Source organism: Nerophis lumbriciformis, linkage group LG22 (genome assembly GCF_033978685.3).
Source record: "Nerophis lumbriciformis linkage group LG22, RoL_Nlum_v2.1, whole genome shotgun sequence".
NCBI classification, from domain to species: domain Eukaryota; kingdom Metazoa; phylum Chordata; class Actinopteri; order Syngnathiformes; family Syngnathidae; genus Nerophis; species Nerophis lumbriciformis.
Genome location: NC_084569.2, coordinates 33,082,363 through 33,107,314, shown reverse-complemented (window position 1 = coordinate 33,107,314; position 24,952 = coordinate 33,082,363). Strand labels below are relative to the sequence as shown.

The 24,952-nt window shown below is 39.2% G+C and overlaps 1 protein-coding gene across 2 annotated transcripts in view; it reads left to right on the top strand.

Annotated features, from left to right (window-relative positions):
- Positions 1 to 8,494: 8,494 nt before the first annotated feature.
- nsfa (N-ethylmaleimide-sensitive factor a) overlaps positions 8,495 to 24,952 on the top strand; it is a 100,351-nt gene continuing 83,893 nt past the window's right edge. For both annotated transcript variants that reach the window (XM_061973726.2, XM_061973725.2), the window contains exon 1: positions 8,495 to 8,565. In XM_061973726.2, coding sequence (XP_061829710.2) covers positions 8,554 to 8,565 — 12 coding nt within the window. In that variant the 5' untranslated portion in view covers positions 8,495 to 8,553. The remainder of the gene's footprint in view (positions 8,566 to 24,952) is intronic.

Genomic DNA, 24,952 nt, shown 5'->3' with positions numbered 1-24,952 from the left:
ACAAATAAAATCTTATATTATTATTATTCCTCATACTTGTTACGGTACAGGGGGGAGAAGATGGCACAGATGCAAGGAACATAGTTTAGCTCTATTATTTATTATATACTATAAGAAATGAGCCGTGTAACTAATCCAAAATGTTTATGGTGTGCGACTATGTGACGTGAGTATATGGTGAGTGTTGTTGAAGGTGCGTGTTGAGTGAGAGGCGGAAGTCCAGGAAGGGCAAGGCAAGCTCAGAGGTCCGTGGGCAGGCGTGAGGTCAAGGGCGGCAGCGAGGCGTCAGAGTCCGTGTCCAGGCAAGAGGTCGAGATCCAGGAAGGCAGCAAGAAGACTGGAGGGAATCCAGGGAGACAAGACACACAACTTGAATCCGGGGAGCAAAGAGGGACTGCGGGAACACGACACAAGACGATACACAATGAGCACAGAGGTGGGGAAACACGGAGAGAGAGAGTGTGCATAGAGCTAAATGTTTTGGCTTACTGTACGGAACAGGGAACTACGTTCTGGCCCGGAATGCAGGTTTGCCCTGGCTTAAGAAGCCCTGGCTCATCAGCAACAGGTGTGTTGAGTGCTGAATGATTGCAGATTGATTGCACTGGAGTGCACCCGGGCCATGACAATACTTCAACTGTTATTATCTACGTTTCTCTTAGGCCAGGGGTCGGCAACCCAAAATGTTGAAAGAGCCACATTGGACCACAAATACAAAAAGGTAATCTGTCTGGAGCAGCAAAAAATGAAAAGTCTTCTACAAGTGTTATAATGATGGCAACACATGATGTAAGCAGCTAATTAGCTGTCAGGCTTGGTAAAAAGGATAGGACTCAGATGCAGAGTAGGGAACTTAGACAGGCTTTTATTTTGACAGCTTCCTTTCACCTCCAAAGTCAAGGAATACAATATCTATTTTAACCAAAAAACTAATCGGCAAAAAAGGTTCCAAAAAATAGGAACAACCGAAAATCACTCCGAACGGAGGAAAACACAAAAGCAAAGACGAACTATAATTGGCGCCGTATATGCTATAAAATGTATAAACAAAAAACGCTCCAACAGGAGGAAGAAACAACAGCTATGAAAAATTCCACACTATCTAATCTAATAAAGTTTAACAAAAATTGTCACTCAAAAATTTGAGGAAAGAATGAAAAATAACTGAAACTCACCACTTCGGCTGAATAAGCTAAATAACAAAAAATCACTCTGCTGAGGAGGAAGAAAGGAAAACTCAAAATAGCAACGAAGGGATTCAGGATCAAGGAACATAAGCACGAGACGAGGCAAGGCAAGGCATGGACATGGACATGGATGCTAGAGAGCACGAATAAACGAGACAATCTGGCACAGAACAAAGGGAGGAGTGGGCTTATAAGACACATGAGGGTAATAGGGAACAGGTGGAAACAATCAGGGAACCGGGATGACGTCAGACTGATGACACAAAAGGAAGGGCAAGTGACCTGAAACGAGAGGAGAGTTACTTTTCAAACTAAAACATGCAAATCACAAGACAGAAAAAACCAAGACAAGACATCCCTCACCGCGGTGTGACAATTAGCTATATTAGCCTACTATTAAAATGACTATGTGTCACAGGCTGACGCAAATCTTCGTTGACAGAAATGTTGAAATGTAATATTTATTCTACACATTTTTACAGCATTGGAAATCATTAGTAAAACTTCTCAGAGGGTGAGATAACTCTTGTCAAGTTAAAGGAAACAACAGGCTGTCTTCTTCCAATGGATTTATTACAATCTATGCAAGCTGGGTAACGTTTGCTGTGGTCTGGAACAACATGGCACACAAACAACTATCAGACATGCAGCCAATATTATATGTCTCATGAAACATGGACAAAGACTTTGACACTTGTTTGATTACTCAATGTATTATTACAACACAGGAGATCTACTTTTGGTAACAGCCAGGTGACACAAACGCAAGTCCTTCCTCCACCATGACAGCAATTGGTGAATGATCATCTTGAAAAATGAATAGACATTTTATTATTATGGATATGAAGTAGGGTTGTCCCGATACCAATATTTTGGTAGCAGTACCAAAATGTATTTTGATACTTTCGATACTTTTCTAAATAAAGGGGACCACAAAAAATGGCATTATTGGCTTTATTTTGACCACAAATCTTATGGTACATTAAACATATGTTTTTTATTGCAATTTTGTCCTTAAATAAAATAGTGAACATACTAGACAACTTGTCTTTTAGTAGTAAGTAAACAAACAAAGGCTCCTAATTAGTCTGCTGACGTATGCAGTAACATATTGTGTCATTTATCATTCTATTATGTTGTCAAAATAATAAATGACAAGCTGTAAAAATTGATTATTAATCCACTTGTTTGTTTACTGTTAATATCTGCTTATTTTCTCTTTTAACATGTTCTATCTACATTTCTGTTCAAATGTAATAATCACTTATTATGCTCTTCTTTGATACTTTACATTAATTTTGGATGATACCACAAATTTAGGTACCGATCCGATACCAAGTAGTTAAAGGGTCATACATTGGTCATAATTTAAGTCCCGATGTGTCCAGGGACATATTTCCTGAGTTTAAGAAGATAATAAGAATTTTAAAAAAAATAGGAAAAAAGATATTGTGACGATAAAAAATATGGACATAATCATAGTAGTATCGACTAGATACACTCTTGTACTTGGTATCATTACAGTGGATGTCAGGTGTAGATCCACCCATGGCATTTGTTTACATTGTGGCGCCGATGAGTATAGTACCGTTTTTGATTCATTAGTACCGTGATACTATACTAGTACCGGTATACCGTACAACCCTAAAATTAAGCATTAAATGCATTGACGAAAAAGTGAATGTCGTGTCCTTATCTCGATCTTTTTTACATTGTTAAAATCAAACACATCTGTGTACGCCAGCCATTAAGTTGGCGGCGGCGCACATTTCCACTCTCATTTCCCTCTTTTCCATATATATATATATATATATATATTTATATATATATATATATATATATATATATATATATATATATATATATATATATATATATATATATATATATGTATATATATATATATATATACAGTATATATATATATATATATATATATATATATAAAGGATGGATGGATATATGTATGTATTTATATATATATGTATACATACATATTTATATGTACAAACCCTGTTTCCATATTGTGTTAGATGTAAATATAAACGGAATACAATGATTTGTAAATCATTTTTAACCCATATTCAGTTGAATATGCTACAAAGACAACATATTTGATGTTCAAACTGATAAACTTTTTTTTTTTGCAAATAATCATTAACTTTAGAATTTGATGCCAGCAACACGTGACAAAGAAGTTGGGAAAGGTGGCAATAAATACTGATAAAGTTGAGGAATGCTCATCAAACACTTATTTGGAACATCCCACAGGTGAACAGGCAAATTGGGAACAGGTGGGTGCCATGATTGGGTATAAAAGTAGATTCCATGAAATGCTCAGTCATTCACAAACAAGGATGGGGCGAGGGTCACCACTTTGTCAACAAATGCGTGAGGAAATTGTTGAACAGTTTAAGAAAAAACTTTCTCAACCAGCTATTGCAAGGAATTTAGAGATTTCAACCTCTACGGTCCGTAATATCATCAAAGGGTTCAGAGAATCTGGACAAATAACTGCACGTAAGCAGCTAAGCCCGTGACCTTCGATCCATCAGGCTGTACTGCATCAACAAGCGACATCAATCTCTTAAGGATATCACCACATGGGCTCAGGAACACTTCAGAAAACCACTGTCACTAAATACAGTTGGTCGCTACATCTGTAAGTGCAAGTTAAAGCTCTACTATGCAAAGCGAAAGCCATTTATCAACAACACCCAGAAACGCCACCGGCTTCTCTGGGCCTGAGATCATCTAAGATGGACTGATGCAAAGTGGAAAAGTGTTCTGTGGTCTGACAAGTCCACATTTCAAATTGTTTTTGGAAATATTCGACATTGTGTCATCCGGACCAAAGAGGAAGCGAACCATCCAGACTGTTATCGACGCAAAGTTCAAAAGGCAGCATCTGTGATGGTATGGGGGTGCATTAGTGCCCAAGGCATGGGTAACTTTTTACCATTAATGCTGAAAGGTACACACAGGTTTTGGAGCAACATATGCTGCCATCTAAGCGCCGTCTTTTTCATAGACGCCCCTGCTTATTTCAGCAAGACAATGCCAAGCCACATTCAGCACGTGTTACAACAGCGTGGCTTCGTAAAAAAAGAGTGCGGGTACTAAACTGGCCCACCTGCAGTCCAGACCTGTCTCCCATCGAAAATGTGTGGCGCATTATGAAGCCTAAAATACGACAGCGGAGACCCCGGACTGTTGCTCTACATTAAACAAGAATGGGAAAGAATTCCACTTTCAGAGCTTCAACAATTAGTTTCCTCAGTTCCCAATCGTTTATTGAGTGTTGTTAAAAGGAAAGGTGATGTAACACAGTGGTGAACATGCCCTTTCCCAACTACTTTGGCACGTGTTGCAGCCATGAAATTCTAAGTTAATTATTATTTGCAAAAAAAAAAATAAAGTCTATAAGTTTGAACACCAAATATCTTGTCTTTGTAGCATATTCAACTGAATATGGGTTGAAAATGATTTGCATTCCGTTTATATTTACATTTAACACAATTTCCCAACTCATATGGAAACAGGGTTTGTATATCAAGCATTAATACTGAAGTATATTTCATATGAATGTAGTGTGATAGATACAGTGTGTGTGTAGTCATGGTATTGTGTTGCTTTCCATGGTGCTGATGCAGGGACAACATTGGACAAGAGGTGGCGACAAAACCATCACGACCTGCTCACTATAATAAAAAAGCCCAGAGGTCTTCACCTAGGGGTCCGTGGCCCCAGAGGTACTGCAGGGAGGTCGTGATGTTTTTGGTTGAGTAAACATTTTTTTAAATATATTTTTTGTATATTCCCTGCATGTTCTTCCACAAATGTAAATGTTAATAAATACACATTCAAATTGAACCGACACTACTCGTTTATACTCAATGTAGCTTGTAGGTTTGAAGTAAAAAACACAGATGATTATATTGTTGAATTAAAGTTAGAAGGCCTGCACAGAGTCCTGACCCCAACCCAACACCTTTTGAATGAATTAGAACGGAGACTGAGAGCCAGGCCTTCTCCACCAACATAAGCGTGTGACCTCACCAATGTGCTTTTGGAATAATGGTGGGAAATTCCTATAAACACACTCCGCAACCTTGTGGACAGCCTTCCCAGAAGAGTTGAAGCTGTAATAGCTGCAAAAGGTGGACCGACATCATATTGAACCCTGTGGGTTAGGAATGGGATAGCACTTCAAAAAATAAAAAAATAAAAACAAATAAAAACTGCCATGAAGATCACTGGCTGCTTTCACCCCTCCCTACATAAATTGTACAGTGCCAGGTGCCTCAAAAAGGCCCAAAACATCATAAGGGACTCATCTCACCCTGGACATAAACTTTTTGAACTGCTGCCCTCGGGCAGGAGATACAGGACAATAAAATGCCGGACAAACCGATTTAAGAACACCTTTTACCCGAGAGCAATAGTGTCGCTGAACACAAGACAATAATGACATGTGCATGTGAGCTGTGTGCTTGGTATTTTATGTATTTTATGTATTTTTATCTATTTATCTATGTTCTTATGTTTTTATGTGTTATTATTAGGGATGTCCTATAATGGCTTTTTGCCGATATTCCGATATTGTCCAACTCTTAATTACCGATACCGATATCAACCGATACCGATATATGCAGTCGTGGAATTAATACATTATTATGTCTAATTTGGACAACCAGGTATGGTGAAGATAATGTCCTTTTTAAAAAAAATTAATAAAATAAAATAAGATAAATAAATTAAAAAAATTGTTTTGAATAAAAAAGAAAGTAAAACAATATAAAAACAGTTACATAGAAACTAGTGATTAATGAAAATGAGTCAAATTAAGTGTTAAAGGTTAGTACTATTAGTGGACGAGCAGCACGCACAATCATGTGTGCTTATGGACTGTATCCCTTGCAGACTGTATTGATATATATTGATATATAATGTAGGAAACAGAATATTAATAACAGAAAGAAACAACCCTTTTGTGTGAATAAGTGTGAATGAGTGTAAATGGGGGAGGGAGGTTTTTTGGGATGGTGTACTAATTGTAAGTGTATCCTGTGTTTTTTTTGTTGATTTAATTAAAAAAAAAAAAAAAAAAATACCGATACAGATTTAAAAAAAAAAACGATACCGATAATTTCCGATATGACATTTTAAAGCATATATCGGCCGATAATATCGGACATCTCTAGTTATTATGAATTTGCACTAAATTAGTTTTGCTTACAATTTTGTTGTACAATGACAATAAATATATATTCTATTATATTCTATTATATTCTATTCAAGTTCATATGTGAGTCAAGGCAGGTGGCCAAATACTTTTGGCAATATAGTGTATAACACTACTATTACAGTCCTAAACACACTTCTTAACATAGTCCACCTCAATCAGGCCTGATGTTTTGACAATGTAATAGTAACGTTAGGAATTGCGATCAACATTAATCCATGTTTATTTAATTTATTTATTATTATGCTGCTAGGATCCTGATGAGAGTGCAGAAATATGATCATATCACACCAACTCTCAAATCCCTTCACTGGCTTCCTGTTCCACTCAGGATTGAATTCCAAAGTCCCCCTACTAACCCACCAGTGCCTCCATGGAAATGCCCCCCTCTACCTCAAATAACTACTCACCCCCAAATCCTCCACACGACACCTCCGCTCCGGACAGGCTAACCTCTGAGGACAAAACTACGAACAATGGGAGACCGGGCTTTCTGCTACGCCGCTCCCAGTCTGTGGAACGCTCTCCCTGACCACCTGAGGGCACCACAGACTGTGGATGCTTTTAAAAAAGGCTTCTTTTAAAAAAAAAGCCTTTTTTTAGATATATGCATACTAGTTTTTACTTTGAGCTCCCCCCGGATGACAGAGCTTCTCACCACCCGGCGGAGGAAACTCATTTCGGGCACTTGTACCCGTGATCTTGTCCTTTTGGTCATAACCCAAAGCTCATGACCATAGGTGAAGATGGGAACGTAGATCGACCGGTAAATTGAGAGCTTTGCCTTCCGGCTCAGCTCCTTCTTCACCACAACGGATCGATACAGCGTCCACATTACTGAAGACGCCGCACCGATCCACCTGTCGATCTCACAATCCACTCTTCCCTCTCTCGTGAACAAGACTCCTAGGTAGTTGAACTCCTCCACTTGGGGCAGGTTCTCCTCCCCAAGGAGATGGCATTCCACCCTTTTCCGGGCGAGAACCATGGACTCGGACGTGGAGGTGCAGATTCCCATTTGGCTCTTCCACATCGAGAGGAGCCAGATGAGGTGGTTCGGGCATCTGGTCAGGATGCCACCCAAACGCCTCATGTCCAACCGGTAGGAGGCCACGGGGAAAACCCAGGACACGTTGGGAAGACTATGTCTCCCGGCTGGCCTGGGAACGCCTCGGGATCCCTCGGGAAGAGCTGGACGAAGTGGCTGGGGAGAGGAAAGTCTGGGCTTCCCTGCTTAGGCTGCTGCCCCCGCGACCGGACCTCGGATAAGCGGAAGAAGATGGATGGATGGATGGATGGCATACTAGTTTTCAGGGGCGCCGCTAGGGATTTTGGGCCCCATGAAAAGAATCTTTACAGGGCCCCCAACAGAGTGTCATTATTTTTTCTGTATTATAATGTCATCATCATTAGGGGCCTCTCTGGGCCCCCCTCCATCATGGGCCCCTAGAATCCGTCTCCTTTACCCCCCCCTTTTCGGCGCCCCTGCTAGTTTTAGCTATTTGGCTGTTCATCTTTTTATTTTTTATTAAATTTTTTTTAATACACTGTAGCACTTTGAGGTTGTTTACTCAATGTAAAGTGCTTTTTTACAAATAAAATATATTATTTTTATTATTATTATTTGGACATGCTTTTGAAGCACACACGCGACCGTATTGGCACGTCACACAGAGCTTTTTTTTTTTTTTTTTTTTTTTTAATTGAACAACAAACATACATTTATAATGCATACAAAAGCCAAGGCACTTTCGACATAAATAACAATCTACACAGGTTGAGCAAATCACGACATAAGCAAAACATGTCAAGGAAAGACAACAAACGCAAATACAGATAGAGTATTGAATATTAATAAATAATAATAATAATAAAATATGAAAAGAAATTTAAAAAAAAATACAAAAACACAAACATTTCTACCTAAATCATTTAAAAAAAAATGTTTCAACAAATATATTAATTTAAAGCGCGTCCTAGCGAGTGTACTTCCGGTTGAACCAGCCAATCAGAGCGAGGTGCGCTGGGCTTAATAAAAGCCATCGGTTGTCCCGCCCCCTTAGCTCACTTGCCCCTCTTCTCCGCCCGTCCTCACATCTCTAATCCACCACCACCGCGAAGATGGCGGCCCGGGTAAGAGCATCATAAACACCTGAATTATCCTTCGTACTATTACACTGTTATATCGCCATTGCGGAACACGCTTTCTTCGTTCCTATCCGTGGTCAAATAGACGGCAAAATGTCGGACGAGCGTGTGCGTCGTCGCCATGTCGCGGAACCCGTGTTCGTGTTTTTATTCCATCCGACTTGAGTCGACGCCCGCGGCCGCGCCAGTGTGCCTGAACACGGGCGAGGTTGTTTGAAGCGAGCGGAGGGAGCTCCATCAAGCTGCTTAATCCTGGGAGCTGCTTGCCCTTGAGCAGACGCTGCGGCGGCTCACCCGGTAATAAACGCCCGCTAGCATCTGACAGAATAGCGTGCGGGTTCATTGTGAGGTAAAAGACACACGGTGGCACTTTGTGGTTAGAACATGTTCAGTAGCATCCTTTGTCTTTTTATATTATTTATCTCTGTTTACCTTACTGTATGTATGTGATGCCAGGTAACATGATATCTTGCTGTAATGGAACCATGTTGGTTGTACTGTAAGTAATGTAACTTAAAAAAAAAAAAAAAAAAAAAAAAAAATATATATATATATATATATATATATATATATATATATATATATATATATATGTGTGTGTGTGTGTGTGTGTGTGTGTGTGTATATATATATATATATATATATATATATATATATATATATATATATATATATATATATATATATATATATATATATATGTGTGTGTGTGTGTGTATTAGGGCTGCAACTAACCATTAATTTGATCATCGATTAATCTGTCGATTATTACTTCGATTAATGGATTAATAATCGGATAAATGAGACTACATTTCTATCCTTTCCAGTATTTTATTTTAAAAAAAACAGCATACTGGCACCATACTTATTTTGATTATTGTTTCTCAGCTGTTTGTACATGTTGCAGTTTATAAATAAAGGTTTATAAAAAAATATATATATATATATTTTTTAAAATAAAACAAATACAAAAATTGCCTCAGCGCATGCGCATAGCATAGATCCAACGAATCGATGACTAAATTAATCGCCAACTATTTTTATAATCGATTTTAATCGATTTAATCGATTACTTGTTGCAGCCCTAATGTGTGTGTATACATATATATATATATATATATATATATATATATATATATATATATATATATATATATATATATATATATATATATATATATACATATCACACACACACACATATATATATATATATATATTTATATATTTATATATATATATATCACACACACACATATATATATATATCATTTTTTTTAAGTTACATTATATATATATGTGTGTGTGTGTATGTATATATATATATATATATATATATATATATATTTGTCACGCCTTTTTGCTGTCTCATTCATAAAGTGAATTGGAGGCTTGAAATGTGTTTCCCTCTCATTTTCCAACTGCACTGCAGTATCAAATAGGGATGGGCAACATGGCCTACATCAGGGGTGTCAAACTCATTTTAGATCGGGGGGCCACGTGGAGAAAAATCTACTCCCAAGAGGGCCGGACTGGTAAAATCATGGCACGATGACTTAAAAATAAAGACAACTTCAGATTGTTTTCTATAAAAATAGAACAAGCGCATTCTGAAATTGTACAAATCATAAGGTTGTTTTACACTTACCGTATTTTTCGGACTATACGTTGCTCCGGAGTATAAGTCGCACGGGCCGGAAATGCATAATAAGTGAAGTGAAGTGAAGTGAATTATATTTATATAGCGCTTTTTCTCTAGTGACTCAAAGCGCTTTACATAGTGAAACCCAATATCTAAGTTACATTTAAACCAGTGTGGGTGGCACTGGGAGCAGGTGGGTAAAGTGTCTTGCCCAAGGACACAACGGCAGTAACTAGGATGGCGGATGCGGGGATCGAACCTGCAACCCTCAAGTTGCTGGCACGGCCGCTCTACCAACCGAGCTATACCGCCCCAATAAAGAAGGAAAAAAACATATAAGTCGCACTGGAGTATAAGTCGCATTTTTGGGGGAAATTTATTTGATAAAAGCCAACACCAAGAATAGACATTTGAAAGGCAATTTAAAATAAATAAAGAATAGTGAACAACAGGCTGAATAAGTGTACGTTATATGAGGCATAAATAACTAACTGGTATGTTAACGTAACATATTATGGTAAGAGTCATTCAAATAACTATAACATATAGAACATGCTATACGTTTACCAAACAATCTGTCACTCCTAATTGCTAAATCCCATGAAATCTTATACGTCTAGTCTCTTACGTGAATGAGCTAAATAATATTTTTTGATATTTTACGGTAATGTGTTAATAATTTCACACATAAGTCGCTCCTGAGTATAAGTCGCACCCCCGGCCAAACTATGAAAAAAAACTGCGACTTATAGCCCGAAAAATACGGTATATATATATATATATATATATATATATATATATATATATATATATATATATATATATATATATATATATATATTTGTCACGCCTTTTTGCTGTCTCATTCATAAAGTGAATTGGAGGCTTGAAATGTGTTTCCCTCTCATTTTCCAACTGCACTGCAGTATCAAATAGGGATGGGCAATATGGCCTACATCAGGGGTGTCAAACTCATTTTAGATCGGGGGCCACGCATGCTTGCCAACCCTCCCGATTTTTCCGGGAGACTCCCGAATTTCATTGCCCCTCCCGAAAATCCCCCGGGGCAACCATTCTCCCGGACAACAATATTAAGGGCATGCCGTGATGGCACTGCCTTTGGCGTCCTTTGCAACCTGTCGACGCGGCCGCTTTTTCACCATACAAACAGCGTACCGGCTCAGTCACGTGTTGTATGCGGCATCTGCAGACACACATTAGTGACTGCAAGACATACTTGATCAATGGCCGTACAGGTCACACTGAGGGTGGCCGTATAAACAACTTTAACACTGTTACAAATATGCGCCACACTGTGAACCCACACCAAACAAGAATGACAAAACACATTTCGGGAGAACATCCGCACCGTAACACAACATAATCACAACAGAACAAATACCCAGAATCCCTTGCATCCCTAACTCTTCCGGGCTACAATATACACCCCCGCTACCACCAAACCCCACCCACCTCAACCCCGCCACCCTCAATCTCCCGAATTCGAAGGTCTCAAGGTTGGCAAGTATGGGGCCACATGGAGAAAAATCTACTCCCAAGTGGGCCGGACTGGTAAAATCACGGCACGATGACTTAAAAAGAAAGACAGTTTTCTTTGTTTAAAAATAGAACAAGCGCACTTACATGTTGCGGTTAATAGTATTCTATCTTTATTTGTCGTTATTTATATTTTCGGAATAAATGATGTGATAATGTTCATCAGTCAACTCATTGGTGTTCATTTTCAACCTATCAAGATAAACAAAAATTATATCAAAATCAAATTCCATGTCCGTGGTCCTCAGTATGCAGACGGCAGATACTGGGTGTACTCCCCGGTTCTCGGCTGCCGTAAGCTAAACTCCTGCTCCAGTTACGCTGTAAGTCGCCAGCATGGTGCTTGGACTCGTCTGGAGGTGGATCTTCAAAAGTGCTCACAAGACAAGAATCGTGTACTTATTACTGATGAGAGACAATAATAATAGTAATGATAATAATAATAATGATAATAATGAGAGACGGGCAATGAAGATACAGCATCCGGAAAGTACCGTATTTTCCGCACTATAAGCCGCACCTAAAAACCACACATTTTCACAAAAGCTGACAGTGCGGCTTATAACCCGGTGCGCCTTATATATGGATTAATATAAATATTTATTTTCATAAAGTTTCGGTCTCGCAACTACGGTAAACAGCCGCCATCTTTTTTCCCCGTAGAAGAGGAAGCGCTTCTTCTTCTATGGTAAGCAACTGCCAAGGTAAGCACCCGCCCCCGTAGAAGAGGAAGCGCTTCTTCTTCTACGGTAAGCAACCACCCGCCCCCGTAGAAGAAGAAGCGCGCGGGTATTACGTTTCATTTCCTTTGTGTGTTTACATCTGTAAAGACCACAAAATGGCTCCTACTAAGCGACACGCGTATAACGCAGAATTTAAACTTAAGGCAATAAGTCATGCCGTAGAACACGGAAATAGAGCAGCAGCAAGAGAATATAACATAAGCCGGCCATTTTGGATCCCGTATTCGCCCAACTTTTTAATTCGGACACCGAAGGAGAAGAATTCGAGGGATTTATGAATGAAGAATAACTTCAGAAAGTGAGCGTTATGTTTATTTTGTGTGTTGTGACATTAACGTTCGAGCAACATTAAGTTATTGATGTTGCTATTGCTCTGCAGTATTTTGAATTTTACTATGTTTGTGATTGCACATTTGCACATTACCGTACATTTTGGGAGTGAACAGAGTTGTTAGAACGCTGGTTTTTAATATATTATTAAAGTTTGACTGACCTATCTGACTGTTTTTTTGACATTCCCTTTAGCGCAGTTAGATGCGGCTTATAACACGGGGCGGCTTATAGGTGGACAAAGTTTTGAAATATGCCGTTCATTGAAGGCGCGGCTTATAACTCAGGGCGGCTTATGGTGCGGAAAATACGGTATTCTTATTTTCTTATGTTACATCCTATGTTTTTGTCCTCAAAATTCTACACACAATACCCCATAATGACAATGTGACAAGTATAGGTAATAAAAATAAATGTACTGTGATGTACATGTGATTATCTGTATGTTTATTTTTAATACCTCTACTTTTAGCCCTGTGATGAGGTGGCGACTTGTCCAGGGTGTACCCCGCCTTCCGCCCGATTGCAGCTGAGATAGGCTCCAGCACCCCTCCGCGACCCCGAAAGGGATAAGCGGTAGAAAATGGATGGAAATTACAGGATGTTATTCATCTAGTTTGATCATTTTCCTCCACTGATGTACTCATGTCTCATGTACTCATGAACATCATGTGGTTTATTTTGTACATATGTAGCATCATCTACTAAGATACAAAGAATTGCTATTGCGACATCCAGTGGACACATTTAGAACAGCTGTTTCTTTCATTCAAAATTTTCAGGTGAATTTTTTTATTTAGCAAACTCATCCCGCGGGCCGGATAAAACCTGTTCGCGGGCCTGATCTGGCCCTCGGGCCGTACGTCTGACACCCCTGGCCTACATCTATATCGCGATAAATATCGCAGCCTCTTGCGATAACGATATACGGTATATGACAATATATTAGGGCTGGGCGATATATCGAGTTTGTAAGATATATCGATATATTTTTAAACAAGGTATGAATTAAGAAAATATTGTAAAAGCAATATAATTTATTTCACGTTAAAATTACCAAACACCGACAGTTTGAATGTAGCCTTAATTGCTCAGATAGTAATGGGTTTATACAAGGGAATGGTGTTTCTTAATGGGGAAAGAGGTTAATGTCTCTTGTATTCAAGTTAGCATTAATGCTAGCTAGTGTTAGCTTACTTCTCCAGTAAATAAGCAGTGTCACCGGTCTATGAGTTTATCAAAGTGTGATCAATCATGGCTTTACTATGATTTTAATTTCATTTTTACGGCAGTTTATCATTATACTGTTTATCGTTCCATCCCTAACATGTAATTCATTCATACATGTAATGTTCTTATGTGATAGATTAATGCAATCATCACACCTAATGTGTGAACATCCTTCTAAATGTAGACCTGTTGAAATAACATGCTTACATTTTTATTATGAAGCTGGGAGGATTCTCCTTCTCCCTGCAGACGGCAACAAGATTAAAACAGAAGCAATTTTTTTTTTTGCGTCTGAGCAATTCGACCTCTTGCTTGTGACTCAGCACCCACAGGAGCTCCACTCATTCACATTTTTGAAGGCCATACATTTGTACTTGTCACCATCATGACTTGTAATAAAAACTAATGGTGCAAGTTACAGAATAACTTTCAAAACATGCAGTTTATTGGCACATTTCTGAGTAAAGTACCTTGGTTTTTTTCATCCTTTGCTGTGTAATGTAAATCCAATTAATTAATTCCAGACACCTGAAATATAAACGTAACAATTTTTTTTGGGAATAATTATATATTTGTATGCAGAAACAACTAGTTTGTGTAATGCTTGACCGTAGGGCTGGGCGATATATCGATATACTCGATATATCGCGGGTTTGTCTCTGTGCGATATAGAAAATGACTATATCGTGATATTCGAGTATACGTTCTCACGCAGTTGCTTTTAGCTGCAGGCATTATACGACAGGCTCTTCTCACTCTTTCTAGTCTCTGCTTCTCACAGAGACATAAAACAAGCGCACCTTCTTACATACGTCACATACGTATACGCCCTCGTAGCGTTAGCTGTGGTGCGAGTGGTAATACGAGAGAAAAAAGGTGCGAATCTGGTAACAAATGAAGGAAGAATTAATTCCCAAGAAAAACAGCACGGGGTCCATCGTCTGGCGGTGGTTTGGCTTCAAGTGGGAATATGTCGAACAGACAACCGTAATTTGTCAAGTGTGGAGCAAAAAGCGTTGCTACAAAAAGTAGTATTACTGCTAATATGTAGCATCATTTGAAAACTCACCTGCTAGAGAATGAAGAGTGCTTGAAACTCCGCATGTCAACATCTCTGTTCGGGGCCACACCAACAAAATGCCGAGGCAACCATTTCCACATCAACACCGTATGAAAAACATAGTCCACGACATAAGGAGATAACGTCCGGAGGAATCTACCACATAGCGAAGGACGTACGCAATTTTGATTTCCTATTATACAGCTCATTTTTATTTGACAGTTATTGAAATATCTTGTGTGACATCATGCACAGAAGTGCACTTTATTTGTTTTAAACTATTGTAGTGGCGTTCTGTACAAATAGTACACTTTAATTTAGTGTTCTTTTGATATGTCACCTTAGTGACATCATGCACAAAAGTGCACTTTATTTGTTTTAAGCTATTGTAGTGGCGTTCTGTACAAAAAGTGCACTTTAATTTAGTGTTGTTTTGATATGTCATCTTAGTGACATCATGCACAAAAGTGCACTAATAGCTTGTTTTAAAATGTCTCTGACAATCTTGCACTTTCTGTTTTGAAATGACATGAATGTCTATGCCACTGCTTAATAACTGTTTAATAAATACACTTTTGCTAAATTGACTTAGTTGTGATTTCCCTTTTTGCATGAAAGTTTAAAATGAGCATATATTAAGGCAGTATGAACAATAATGTTTTAATGTAGACACATAGAATCATCATACTGCTGTGATTATATGCATCCAGTGTTCATTCAAGGCTAAGGCAAAATACACGATATATATCGTGTATCGTGACATGACCTAAAAATATCGAGATATTAAAAAAAGGCCATATCGCCCAGCCCTACTGGACCGTACAATAACTGTAAATGAAATTGTATACACCAGGGGTCGGCGACCCGCGGCTCCGGAGCCGCATGCGGCTCTTTGATCACTCTGATGCGGCTCAGCAGCTTACTTGCTGAACCCCCCAATTTTCCCGCGAGACTTCCGGATTTCAGTGCCTCTCGCAGAAAACTACCAATTAATATTCACCGATTTTCACCCTTACGGCTATAATAAGGGCGTGCTATGATGGTACAACATTTGTCACCCTCTACAATCTGTATTGACAACGTGCCAGCCCAACGCTTGTTATACAATATACATCTTCTGCTTGCACACGTACGTGACAGCAAGGCATACTTGGTCAACAGCCACACAGGTCACACTGACGGTGGTCATATAAAACAACTTTAACACTCTTACTAATAATGCACTACGCTTTGAACCAAAACCAAACAAGAATGACAAACACATTTCGGGAGAACATCTGCACCTTAACACAACATAAACACAACAGAACAAACACCCAGAATCCCATGCAGCCCTGACTCTTCCGGGCTACATTATACACCCCTGCTACCACCAACACCCCCAACCCCCTCTCTCTCTGTGCGTCAATTGAGAAGGGCGGGATTTGGTAGCGGGGGTGTATAATGTATCCCGGAAGAGTTAGGGCTGCATGGGATTCTGGGTATTTGTCCTGTTGTGTTTATGTTGTGTTACGGTGCAGATGTTCTCCCGAAATTTGTTTGTCATTCTTGTTTGGTGTGGGTTCACAGTGTGACGCATTATTAGTAAGAGTGTTAAAGTTGTTTTTTTTATACCGCCACCGTCAGTGTGACCTGTGTGCCTTGCTGTTACATAAGTGAGCAAGCGGAAGCCCCATACAACGTGTGTCTGATCAGGCACGCTGACTGTAGTGGGTGCTATATGCTGTACCTTCACGGCACGCATGACGCTGACAAGCGCCATTCATTAAAACCTGCGTGCCGCACCAGCTTTCAAATTCCACATAAAGGTGTGGGCAGCGTGTCTGAGACCCCTGGTTATACATAGCACAAAGCAAAAAAAAAACTTTGTATGAAGTGTTATTTCATTTAAAATTTCAAAAAATGTATGCGGCTCCCATTGTTTTCTATAATTTGTGAAACTGGTCAAAATGGCTCTTTGACTGGTAAAGGTTGCCGACCCCTGGTATACACAAACCACAGCAAAATTATGGCAAACATTTTTGTTGAAAATCGAATCATACGAAATGTAGGGCGTACAAAAACATACAAAAACTTAGGTACGCACAATATAAACAGTAAAAACTAGCAATGTGCCAAATGATTTCGGCAGATTTTTGTGAAAAAGTATGTGATCGGCTATTGCCGATTAATGCCGCTTTTAATGACGCATATCCTCTCTGACTGACAAGCGGCCAGCAGCTAATTATTAATCTCCATACACAGTGTGGAGCCGCTCCCCTAAACTAATCATAATCACCTTCATAACAACAAATTAACTGCATTTGTTAGTATCTTATGTATCATAATCATCTAAATTATCACTGGAGGACGAGGCTAGATACCGTAAATTACGGACTATAGGCCGTTACTCTTCCGCTACGTGCAGGCGACTAGTTCTTGAGGGAGTCTCGTAATTACGAAGCCAACCGCTCAGGTCAAAGCTTCAGTAATTTTTTTTATTAATTAATGGGAGTACCGGTACCTGTACGTCGTAACCACGAAACACGTTACACGGTACGTCCTAAACCGAGGACTTCCTGTATTCACAAGGTTCGACATACAGCTATTTTTTTATTGGCTGTGGCACATTCTTAAAATACAACAAAACTAATAAAATAGCATAGAGATAAGATTGAGTTGGAAATACAGACTATGGTGCTGGTTTATGTTAATATAATTCACTCAAGCCGTAAACTCACTCGCTATTTTCGCATCAGTTTGTATGGTAGCGGATGAGGGATGGGAAAAGCTCTCTGAATGTTCTGAACTCCAGTTTGATGTCAGTGTGGTATTGAAGAATTCAAAAATAAATACACCATTACTGTCTTTGCTGGCAAGAAGTGCAGTTATTGAGTATTTTAGTAATCGAGTAATCTGTCATTTAGTTTGTTCGATTGATTGAGTAGTTGGATTTAATCACACTTTATAGCTTCAATCAATCAATAAATCAACATGTATTCATAAAGCCCTTATTCACAGGTGTCTCAAAGGGCTTCACAAACTCACGAAATCCTCTGATCTAAACCCACATCCGGGCAAGGAAAAACTCAAAATACCCCAGCTGGAATAAAGAACAAACCTTGACAAGTGACTGCAGATGTATGGGCCCCGCTTCCAGGGTGATCGGAAGCAATGAATGTATAAATATTGAATTTATAAATCAATAGATAATATATATTTAATAGACAATGTGGGAATCCAGTCCATCGGGAAGCCAAAAGATAGTCATAGGGGGATCTTCTTCTGGGCTCAGCCAGGTCAACTACGCTGAGACGTCCACAGCTGTGCATGGAAGAGTGGTCCACCCTCAGGCCAGCTAACACCGCATCCAGACCATGGTACCTCTCCGGAAATTATACGTGGCCACCTGGAGAGGCAGGATAAAGCAGAGAAGCGACAGATCAGCTCGTTTAAAAAAGGGTATATCTAATAAAAGCTTAAATTTTAAGGCGGAACTTAAAATTTTAGGGAAAATAATTTAAAAAAACAAATATTTTTGTCTATTTTTCTGTTTGCCATAAGTCTCATTTTTCTTTTTTTTCCGAATAAATGCATATTGTCAACAATTGCAGCAGCTGTCTGGAAACTATGTTCGTGTATTCAAAGTTCAGGGCACCCTATGCGGTCCGGATTTTATAACATTTTATTACACCTGTTAAAAATGATGAATCAAAGCAACAGAATATAAATGGAATTTTTTTCCCCTAATTTGTTTTAATCGATTAATAGTTGCAGCCTTACTATTTTGCTTGAACTGACTGAGATTAATAATTTCCCTATCCAAAGGTAAGTTCCGACAGTATCTGACGTACCGTATTTTTCGGAGTGTAAGTCGCACCGGAGTGTAAGTCGCACCTGCCGAAAATGCATAATAAAGAAGTAAAAAAACATATGTAAGTCGCTCTGGAGCCCGGCCAAACGATGAAAAAAACTGCGACTTATAGTCCGAAAAATACGGTATATTTTACAGGCAGGTACGGTACGTTTGAAAGATACAATGCAAAGGGAAAAAAAACTAAAAAACAAGACACAGACTATACATTCCTATTGAGGAGAATGTCAATCAACATAATTCAATATAACTGACCCCATGTTCACCAGTATGTATATGTGAAAGTACAGGGATGCAGTGATTTTTACTATGCAACAGCACCATGAGTGAGGAATTTAGCCTCATACCGCCTTATATGAATATAAAGTTGTAGAGTTTACCATGCAAACTGCGTGCCTTATTCAGTTAACATACAACTCTGCATGTGTTATGTACATTTTTAACCTCAAAACATTCAAAAAGGTAATTTCCTGCAGATTTTGGCCATTTCCAGGTGTTGCCCTATAACCGGTTTGTCCTAGAAATGTCATCTGATCTCTTTTAAACTTCACCCAGACAGATACGACACATGGAAGATGCTAAATTTCGAAGTGTTTTAAGTTTTCATTATAGGATGTGGGCGAAGCATGGCGACCAAGATTATCCCTTTCCATAGAGCGTCAAAAAAGTTACTGCAAATTGAAAAACTGTACCACTGTTGTTTTAACGTTAAAATTCTAGTGACTGAGCTTTCAGTTTTCACCGTAAAATCTATGGGCATTTTGTTTTTATGTCATGTCTGTGTAATCATGTTTTGTTTTAGTCATGTCATGTTTTGTTTTGTTTAGTTATTGGACTCTTTAGTTTCTGGCTTTTCACTCCCTTGTCTTGTTTCCATAGTTACCCATTAGTTTCACCTGTTCCACGTTTGGACTCATTGTGCACTCTTGTTTGTCACCATAGCAACCCATTAGTTTTCACCTGCCCTCACGACTCACGCACCTGTCTTTAATCATGTCACGATTATTTAAGCTTCCAGTTGCCAGGCTGTCTGTCTGGTGACATCCCGCATTTATACTCTCCACATACCCCTGACGCTCTGCTTCCCGTTCTGTTTACCTCTGCGCACTTCATGCCATGTCCAAGTAAGTTTTTGTTTATTAATGCCACAGTTAGTGTTTTTGTTTCATTGTTCATAGTTTCTGCCTTTGTGCAAGTTTTGCATTTATAGCCAAGTTTTGTACCTCCACTGTGAGCGCCTTTTGTTTGTTTCTTTTTTTGAGTGTTAAAATTAAATATGTCTTCACCTTCACGCCATGTCTGGTCCAAATGTTCATTTGCACCACGGGAGAACAAACCACGCCATAGTCCAAGTCTTGACATTTTACAGTGCATAATTATAAATTGAAAAACAGTACCACTGTTATTTTCACTGCAAAACTCTGGCGACTGGGCTGCTAAATCTATGTTCTCTGTTTTTACGGTGCATCACTGTAAATGGATAAATGGTACCACTGTTGATATTACAGTACATTTGTGGCAACTGAGCTGTCAGGTTCTTAGAGTAAAATCTACTAACTTTTTGGAATTGTTAAAGCCTTGTGAATGAAAGCCATCAATTATTGTGCAGCTTGAAAGAGGTCAGTGCAAATATGTTTTGAAATTTGGTAGCCAACCACTTGGCGTGCCAAACAAAATGACACGACAGGCCAAAATTGGGCATCCCTGGTAGAGTTAATAAATGTACTGTTTATACTAATGTGCATTTATCAATGACTGGAAAAACTGTTTCCAAAAGTGGCTCCATCTTGTGGTCCTTTGCTTCCGCCAGCAGCAAGGGCTTTTGTTAAGTGGATCACAAGTGCGTGTCTGCACAACTCATTGCCCAGAGACAGTATGTCAGCCAGTGTTGGGTCAGTGTGGCTACGGACAACAACTCTCTCATTCAACCTCTAGGTCTTTTCCATTTTGGGAACATTTTATAGAGAAGATTGATCAGGAGGCATTGAGCACAACAACACATGTTGGATTTCCTCATTGAAGGGAAAACAAAATGGCTTCTGAGACTCCTGAAGTAGATAGTGGCAACTGGCAGGCCACTATCTACATAGTGGCCTGCCAGTATGTAGATATATATGTATATATATATATATACACATATATATACATTTACATATATACATACATTTATATATATATATATATATATATATATATATATATATATATATATATATATATATATATATATATATATAAACATTTCGGTTCGGTACGTACCCCGGTTTAGAGGTCACAGTTCGGTTGATTTTCGGTACAGTAAGAAAACAACAAAATATACTGTACATTTTTTGGTTATTTATTTACCAAATTTGTAAACAATGGCTTTATCCTTTTAACATTGGGAACGCTATAATAATTCTGCCCACGTTAATCAACATTAAACTGCCTCAAGTTGTTGCTCAGATGAAATAAAATGACAAAACTTTTCTTCTACATATAAAAAGTGCAGCATTAAACAGTTTCAAGTCAACTCATCATGCTTAATTTATTACAGCATTTGGGAAGCCTGTAGTTGATTTATTATGTAAATGTTATATTTTTATCAACATGTGATAGCAGGGACCCTGCCATTCAAAACTAGGCTGCTGCATTACTAATGATTAATGTAACTATAGCTGAAAAAATTGTACAATAGCAATAGGAGAGATTATTCATCCCTGAACACCATGGAGTTCATGTAGGCTTAATGATGCAGTTACATTATTATATCAACTATCAGAGGCAGAAACTCTTCATTTAACATAATGTCTTTTTTTGCTGCTTCAACACAGCTCAGTCAACACAGAAAAAGGTAAATTGAAATAACAGACAGACAGTGCTTTGCTGTCCGTAACACACACACACACACACACACACACACACACACACACACACACACACACCGCAAAATGGGCTAGCGTTACGCTAAAAGCGAATTAGCCTTCACCTCAAGCCAGGACTGCGAGCGAGCTGAGCTGCCTTTTATATTTCTAGAAGGTCAACAGGCTCATAGTGATGTTACTAGTAGTTGACTGGGAGGTGTTTATTATAATTTGGGGAGAGTCCGCTGCCTGATGGTTACCTGCTAAACGCTAAGCACTGACTACATGCGCTCTGAATACGCACTGCTGATTGGCTGCCAGAACTAAAGCCAATTGCCACTTATAGACAGTCTGGCTAAAGGCATGTACAACTATTATTCTGATTACGTAATTGCATGTTTTTGTCACCCTGGTCCATGATTTCTTCAAAACTGACATGGTTAACGTTGTGATCAAAAATTAGATATAAAGGAATTGCCCTTTCCGGACTCCATCTCCTCTCCCATAGACACCATAGCCTGTGTTTCCACTTGCTCTTTCAGCATCTTGAGGAAAACATCAGTAGAAGAGGATGCAAAATAGAACATTAGCGGCTTACCGTCATTTAATTGTAATTATATAATTAAAATCATATATTTGTATTATATTATAATTATATTGTATAAATATATATTTTCTATTATTAAAACAGTGGCCTTTCTTTATTTAAAAAAACCCCACATGTCCTTGTGTGTGAGTGTGCGTGCGAGGAAATGTGTGCACGTGAAAAAATCGTCCCAGTGAATCGTGATATCAAATCTAAGCAAGAAAATCATATTTTTGCAGAATGGTGCTACAAGTTAATCTACGATGATTCAGTAAATCTATGCACTTTTTAATGTGTTATTGTTTTCTCCCCTTAACAGTCAGTGGGTTGCTGGCCTCATAAATTTCTACTGCTCAATAGTGTTATCTTCTTCCTCAGCTCCAGTGTCTGTTTGACCACCCACTCGCTCTTTTATGGCCAAGAAAAGATTTGCTGATGTTTGAGGCTGTTTGCAGAAAGCTCCAGGCTGCATTTAACAATCACAACTCCACCCTCAAACAATAATATGATTTTTGTTGTTCAGTGTCACTGCTTACTTTATCTGTAAAATCATAACTTCTCCATTTTTGTTTGCTAACATTTCAGCCACAGTTGCTTCTTTCAATCAATCAATCAATCAATCTTTATTTTTATAGCCCTAAATCACAAGTGTCTCAAAGGGCTGCACAAGCCACAACGACATCCTCGGTACAAAGCCCACATACGGGCAAGGAAAAACTCACCCCAGTGGGACGTCGATGTGAATGACTATGAGAAACCTTGGAGAGGACCGCATATGTGGGTAACCCCCCCCCTCTAGGGGAGACCGAAAGCAATGGATGTCGAGTGGGTCTGACATAATATTGTGAGAGTCCAGTCCATAGTGGATCCAACATAATAGTAAGAGTCCAGTCCATAGTGGGGCCAGCAGGACACCATCCCGAGCGGAGACGGGTCAGCAGCGCAGAGATGTTCCCAGCCGATGCACAGGCGAGCGGTCCACCCCGGGTCACGACTCTGGACAGCCAGCACTTCATCCATGGCCACCGGACCTGTGCCCCCCCTCCTCAAGGAAAAAGGGAGCAGGGGAGAAAAGAAAAGAAACGGCAGATCAACTGGTCTAACAGGGGGGCTATTTAAAGGCTAGAGTATACAAATGAGTTTTAAGATGGGACTTAAATGCTTCTACTGAGGTAGCATCTCTAATTGTTACCGGGAGGGCATTCCATAGTACTGGAGCCCGAATAGAAAACGCTCTATAGCCCGCAGACTTTTTTTGGGCTCTGGGAATCACTAATAAGCCGGAGTTCTTTGAACGCAGATTTCTTGCCGGGACATATGGTACAATGCAATCGACAAGATAGGACGGAGCTAGACCGTGTAGTATTTTATACGTAAGTAGTAAAACCTTAAAGTCACATCTTAAGTGCACAGGAAGCCAGTGCAGGTGAGCCAGTATAGGCGTAATATGATCAAACTTTCTTGTTCTTGTCAAAAGTCTAGCAGCCGCATTTTGTACCAACTGTAATCTTTTAATGCTAGACATAGGGAGACCCGAAAATAATACGTTACAGTAGTCGAGACGAGACGTAACGAACGCATGAATAATGATCTCAGCGTCGCTAGTGGATAAAATAGAGCGGATTTTAGCGATATTACGGAGATGAAAGAAGGCCGTTTTAGTAACACTCTTAATGTGTGATTCAAACGAGAGAGTTGGGTCGAAGATAATACCCAGATTCTTTACTGATTCGCCTTGTGTAATTGTTTGGTTGTCAAATGTTAAGGTGGTATTATTAAATAAATGTCGGTGTTTAGCAGGACCGATAATCAGCATTTCCGTTTTCTTGGCGTTGAGTTGCAAGAAGTTAGCGGACATCCATTGTTTAATTTCATTAAGACACGCCTCCAGCTGACTACAATCCGGCGTGTTGGTCAGCTTTAGGGGCATGTAGAGTTGGGTGTCATCAGCATAACAATGAAAGCTAACACCGTATTTGCGTATGATGTCGCCTAGCGGCAACATGTAAATACTAAAGAGTGCAGGGCCAAGAACCGAACCCTGAGGAACTCCGCACGTTACCTTAACATAGTCCGAGGTCACATTATTATGGGAGACGCATTGCATCCTGTCAGTAAGATAAGAGTTAAACCACGACAAAGCTAAGTCTGACATACCAATACGTGTTTTGATACGCTCTAATAAAATATTATGATCGACGGTATCGAAAGCAGCGCTAAGATCAAGAAGCAGCAACATAGATGACGCATCAGAATCCATCGTTAGCAGTAGATCATTAGTCATTTTTGCGAGGGCTGTCTCCGTAGAGTGATTTGCCCTGAAACCGGATTGAAAAGGTTCACAGAGATTGTTAGACACTAAGTGTTCATTTAGCTGCTGTGCGACAATTTTTTCGAGGATTTTCGAAATAAAGGGAAGGTGGGACACCGGTCGGTAGTTTACCATGAGGTCAGGATCAAGGTTAGGTCTTTTGAGTAGAGGATGAATAACCGCTTTCTTGAATGCTAGGGGAACAGTGCCAGAGGAA